This window comes from Cyprinodon variegatus, unplaced genomic scaffold (assembly GCF_000732505.1).
Source record: "Cyprinodon variegatus isolate N-32 unplaced genomic scaffold, C_variegatus-1.0 Scaffold1090, whole genome shotgun sequence".
NCBI lineage: Eukaryota > Metazoa > Chordata > Actinopteri > Cyprinodontiformes > Cyprinodontidae > Cyprinodon > Cyprinodon variegatus.
Genome location: NW_015151543.1, coordinates 247,897 through 252,516, shown reverse-complemented (window position 1 = coordinate 252,516; position 4,620 = coordinate 247,897). Strand labels below are relative to the sequence as shown.

At 42.6% G+C, this 4,620-nt stretch overlaps 1 protein-coding gene across 1 annotated transcript in view; it reads right to left on the bottom strand.

Annotated features, from left to right (window-relative positions):
* The window catches only part of LOC107101398, an 8,676-nt gene extending 4,062 nt beyond the window's left edge, over positions 1–4,614 (bottom strand). Inside the window, exons 1-2 of the mRNA XM_015400291.1 lie at positions 4,307–4,614; positions 4,020–4,128 (exon numbers count right to left, since the gene is read on the bottom strand). Of these exons, the coding sequence (XP_015255777.1) occupies positions 4,020–4,128; positions 4,307–4,462 (265 nt within the window). The 5' untranslated portion in view covers positions 4,463–4,614. The remainder of the gene's footprint in view (positions 1–4,019; positions 4,129–4,306) is intronic.
* Between the last annotated feature and the right edge of the window lie 6 nt (positions 4,615–4,620).

Sequence of the window (4,620 nt, the reverse complement as noted above, 5' to 3'; positions counted from 1 at the left end):
ATCCATCCATTCATCATCCATCCATTCATCATCCATCCATCCATCCATCCATCCATCCTCTGAACCTTTAAATCAACAGCAGGGTATCCTGCCCCCCCCCAGTCAGACTGAATATATAATCTGTGAATCTGTTGAGTTTCTGAAACATTTCGCTTCATCTACTGATTTTATTTTAGATGAATTAACTTTTTACTGCTGAACCTGTTGATTCTCTGCACAGTTATGAGATGGAGTCACATGGTTCAGAAAAACAGGACTTTTTATAACGTTCATTACTGCAGACATTTACAGATGGAGGTAAAGCATAAACATCAGACCATAGATGCTGCAGTTAGTGACGCAGCGACTCCAATAAAGGACGGAGATAAACACACATGCTGAAATCTTTAGCTACGTTAACTCTGATTTAAAATCAAGATTTAAGGCAAAACTTTGTGGTCATTTACAAATAAACTATTACAGCTAGAGAGCAGCATCCTGATGAAGGTCTATTAGCAGAATTTATCACAATCAGCAAAGAAAATAACGCTAAAACTCACCAGAAAAAAACTGCAGCTAACCGACTTTAGCATAAAGATCATTTTAGGTTTTTATTTTGTCCACTTGGACTCAAAGATTAGTTATAAATCCACAGAACCAAACGGACTAAACTTCTAAATACTCAATTCAAGGTGATAAAGAAGAAAATGGCGGCAGAGAAAAGATGAGTCACTTTAAACTTAGCTGCTACGTGTTTTCCCGCTATAATAAACCTGGCTGACTAAAGCTAGCGATGCTAGCACAATAAATTTCATTCATTTCTTTACTTACTTTTAAATCATCCCTATAAGGTCTAAAGATGTGATGGAAACCCTGATGATGGTCGACTCGGCTTCTTTCAGCTGATGAAAACGGAGCAGATGCAACTTACCCGGAACACGACTCGGAAAAACAGCACGAAAAGGAAAAACGTAAAAAACAAGAAGTTCTTCCGACTTCTCTGGCAATCGGACGCTTCAGGCTTTCATCAACATAAAATACAAACAGATCTAAACAGGAAAAACATGCAGGAATTTACCTACAGATTTAAGTCTAAACCTGATGAAGGTGGAGTTCTGCCTGATGCTGGGCTCGACTTAAACTGGTCATACTGGTGTCTTTAGCTTTAGTCCTCGCTGTCAGAATAGCAGCAGGTTTGAAAACCACTAACTTACCCTAACTAACTAGCCCTAGTTACCTAAATGTTTGCATCACTAACGATCCTGAAGCTGCACTAATAAAGCCTCGTCTTTAAAAAGCATCCAACTTACAGAGCAGATCTTCATCCTCAGATCAGCTACCGGAAACATTTTAACTCCATGTTTAGGAGAAAGGTCGCTTAAAGAAGACGAGTCCATTTCGATCATAACCAGAGTTTATATTCGTGCAGAGCTGAACGGCGTTAACACTCAGAGGTCACTGCTGAGGTCCCTGACCATGATGCGTCCTCCACCGGTCGGTCTTATGACGCCATCACACCAAACGCAGCGATCCTTTGGTTCCACCCCCTTTGGTCGCTGGATGCTCAGCATCATCAAACAGAACGATCTTCTATCTACTTACCTCAGTTATTCTACCCATCAAATAAGGAAAACATGATGCTGGCTTCCCTCCGTCCCCATTGGTCCATTTCACTAAGCAGGTTTAACAAATTGATCCGGCCTAAAGTCGGGAACTCAAGAGTTTCACAACAGCTGCTATCAGTTAGTTCAATCTATTTTAAGTAGGTCTACTAAGATTTACCAGCTGGACTGAAAATGTCTTTATGACATCTGGAAAACATTTTGTCATTAAAATAAAAATGCTGACCAGTAATATTAGGAATATGGAGATCTGAAACTATTTTCTATACATCCAGAAAGTTTATTCTAGATGTGGAGAATGTTATTTTGTTTGACAAAGAAAAACAGTTTTTTTCAAATATCAGGAATACATATCCAGTAAAACTAGTACGTATCAAATTGGCTTGCCATAGACGTTGTTACGGTGAAAATATTGCAGGTTTATTTCTTGAATGGTCGTAGATCAGTGGATCTATTTAGGTGAAATCATCTGTCAGCAGGTGAAGATGAAGAAAAAAGACGTTATTCTAATAAATAGAACCTGTTCATCATCTCATGGGTTCCTCCTCATGTTGATTCAGTCTCTTTTACTCAGTAAATCAGTGGCTGTTTGCTGCAGCGTTTCCGATGTTATCGTCCCAATAAATGGTCGTTATTAGCGGCTATCAGTCCCATAGAACGGCTTCAGATTGGGCCAGTAGGCTCAGTAGGTTGGTATCATCGAGGGAATCCTAATCCTAAAGTAATTCCTTTTCCCCGGTGGAATTAATGAATCTATTTATGTGTAATCTGAAAATAATCTCAGTAGTTCTTCATGTTCTGTAAATATAACTAAATAAAAATGAAATAATCTGCATCTCGCTCATATTAAACAAACCAAAGCCAGTAATCTCCTCTCCTGTCACTGAGTTGTAGAATCCTCTCCCTATAAATATTTAATTCTCTGTGAATTAATGCCGATCATTCTTTAATAAGATCCTTGTCAAACTGACATTAAATGTTTGTTTTTAAAACTTGAGTCTAAAGGATCTAGTTAATGATAGATTTATATTTATGCACAAAACTACGACATAAATCTGATTAAATGAGGAAATAAAACGGTGTGATTGGCTGGAAGGAGACTGAGTTTACTGAAGGAAACCTGCTGCTGACCAGGTTAGCTCTGGGAGGATGTTACTATGGCAACAGAAAGAGGAAACTCTTTGTGAAACACAAAAATCAGAGTTTCCCTGATTTCAGTTTTAGAAAACTAAAGAGTTTTCAGTAAACCTGCTTTGTGAAACGAGCCCAGATCATCACCCAGTTCACCCAGTACCACCAGCTGCTGCTGGAGCCTGACCACATTGGGGGAGTGATGGACTAGTGGTTAGAGCAGTGAGCTGAGAACGTTGCTAATACCCGCTTCGTTCCCCACTCAGGGTCCCTGAGCAAGACCCTTAACCTTCCAATGCTCCCCGGGCGCCGCACCGCGGCAGCCCACTGCTCCCTGAGGGGAGGGGTTAGATGCTCAGGTTTTTGGCATCTTTGTGTCTCCAGGATCCAGACGGTTGATCAAACTCTGGTAGTTTTGCTTTGCTGACCCATAATCCTCCTGACCGTCAGAGAGGAATAACATGGAAATGGTTCAACCAATCAGCACGCCTGTGTTTGGTGTGACGGCGCCGTTAGTCTGAAGGATTACCATGGTTACACAGACTGTGGTCTATAGACCAACACTCAGCTTCCAGTGGATCAGCTTTCCTACAGTCCCTGGGTTAGCAGTAGCATCATGCTAACAGTCATGTGTTTATTGTTTCTATTCTTCTGTCTGCTTCATATCTCAGACTGTTAAAGTTAGAACATTTAAAGCGTTTGTCTAAAGATGGCGGAGCTCCTGCAGTGACCACAGAGTGAACTCTGGCTGACAACATGGAGGCGGACCTCAGAGACGTCATTAAAATCCACTCAAATGAATCCGGTTCTTAGTCTCAGATTGTCGGTTTAGTAGCTGGATTAACTGGAACTAAAGTCTGATTCCTTCCTATAAACTAGGAACTAAGGGTCCTCACATGTAGAGTAAAACACTTTGCAGAGGCTCCTTTCCTCGATCCAGCGGACGCAGCTTTAAATCAACGCTTTGATGGCGTTCCAGGTGGGCGGGACATGTAGCGCTGTAGCAGCCTGGTCTATTCACTAGGACCTCGCTAGAGTCACGTTAAGATAAACTTTACCTAGAAGGATTAAACCGTTTATACGGTGAAAAGCCTCAGCAGGACGGAGCTGATGGAAAAACACGCCGACTACCAGCTTTAAGCGCCACTTTAGTTTCAAAAAACGCAAAATTCCTCTTTGTATAAAAGTAGCAGAAGATAGAAATAATGAATAATCATTATAAATAATAATAATAATAATAACAGGCCTTGCTAATGCAGCATTAGAGTAGAGGAAAGGAGGATCTACCTGCGGAGGCCGGAGGAGCGTCTCTGTTCTTCTCTTGTCTCTTCAGCAGGAGCCTCTCTTGGAACTGCTGGTCTCGCTTTTCCAGAAGCCTCTGATTATATAAATCCAGCTGGAACATCAGTGGAACATTTTAACCACACAGGAGGCAGATTATCCTGTTTATAGATTTACTAACATCTAAATATATTATTACATTTCAGAACGTTTGTTTCATGATAATCTTATTAATCTACTGAATGTTTATTCATGTCGCTGGTCGTTAGCGGCATCATCTCTGCTGATCTCACCTTCTCTCTCTGCTTGGTCTTTATGTCATCGTCCGTCTCCAAGGTTACGGAGGGTAAACTGAACTGAACCGATTTAGCGGCTTTAGCGGGCGGCTGGGCGCTCAGAGACTTCACCGTCTCGATCAGATTCAGGCACCGAGCCACCGTCACAGACATGGCCGCCTGGCCGGAGCCGGAGGCGCTCGTGGTCGCCGGTGCTCCCGTGGGGGTGGGCGGGGGCTGCAGGGAGCTGGAGGCGGCGGCCTGGCCGATAAAAGGGAGCAGCGTGGGAGCGGAGGTCACCGTGAACGGGGGCGCTACGGAGCGCTGGGGGG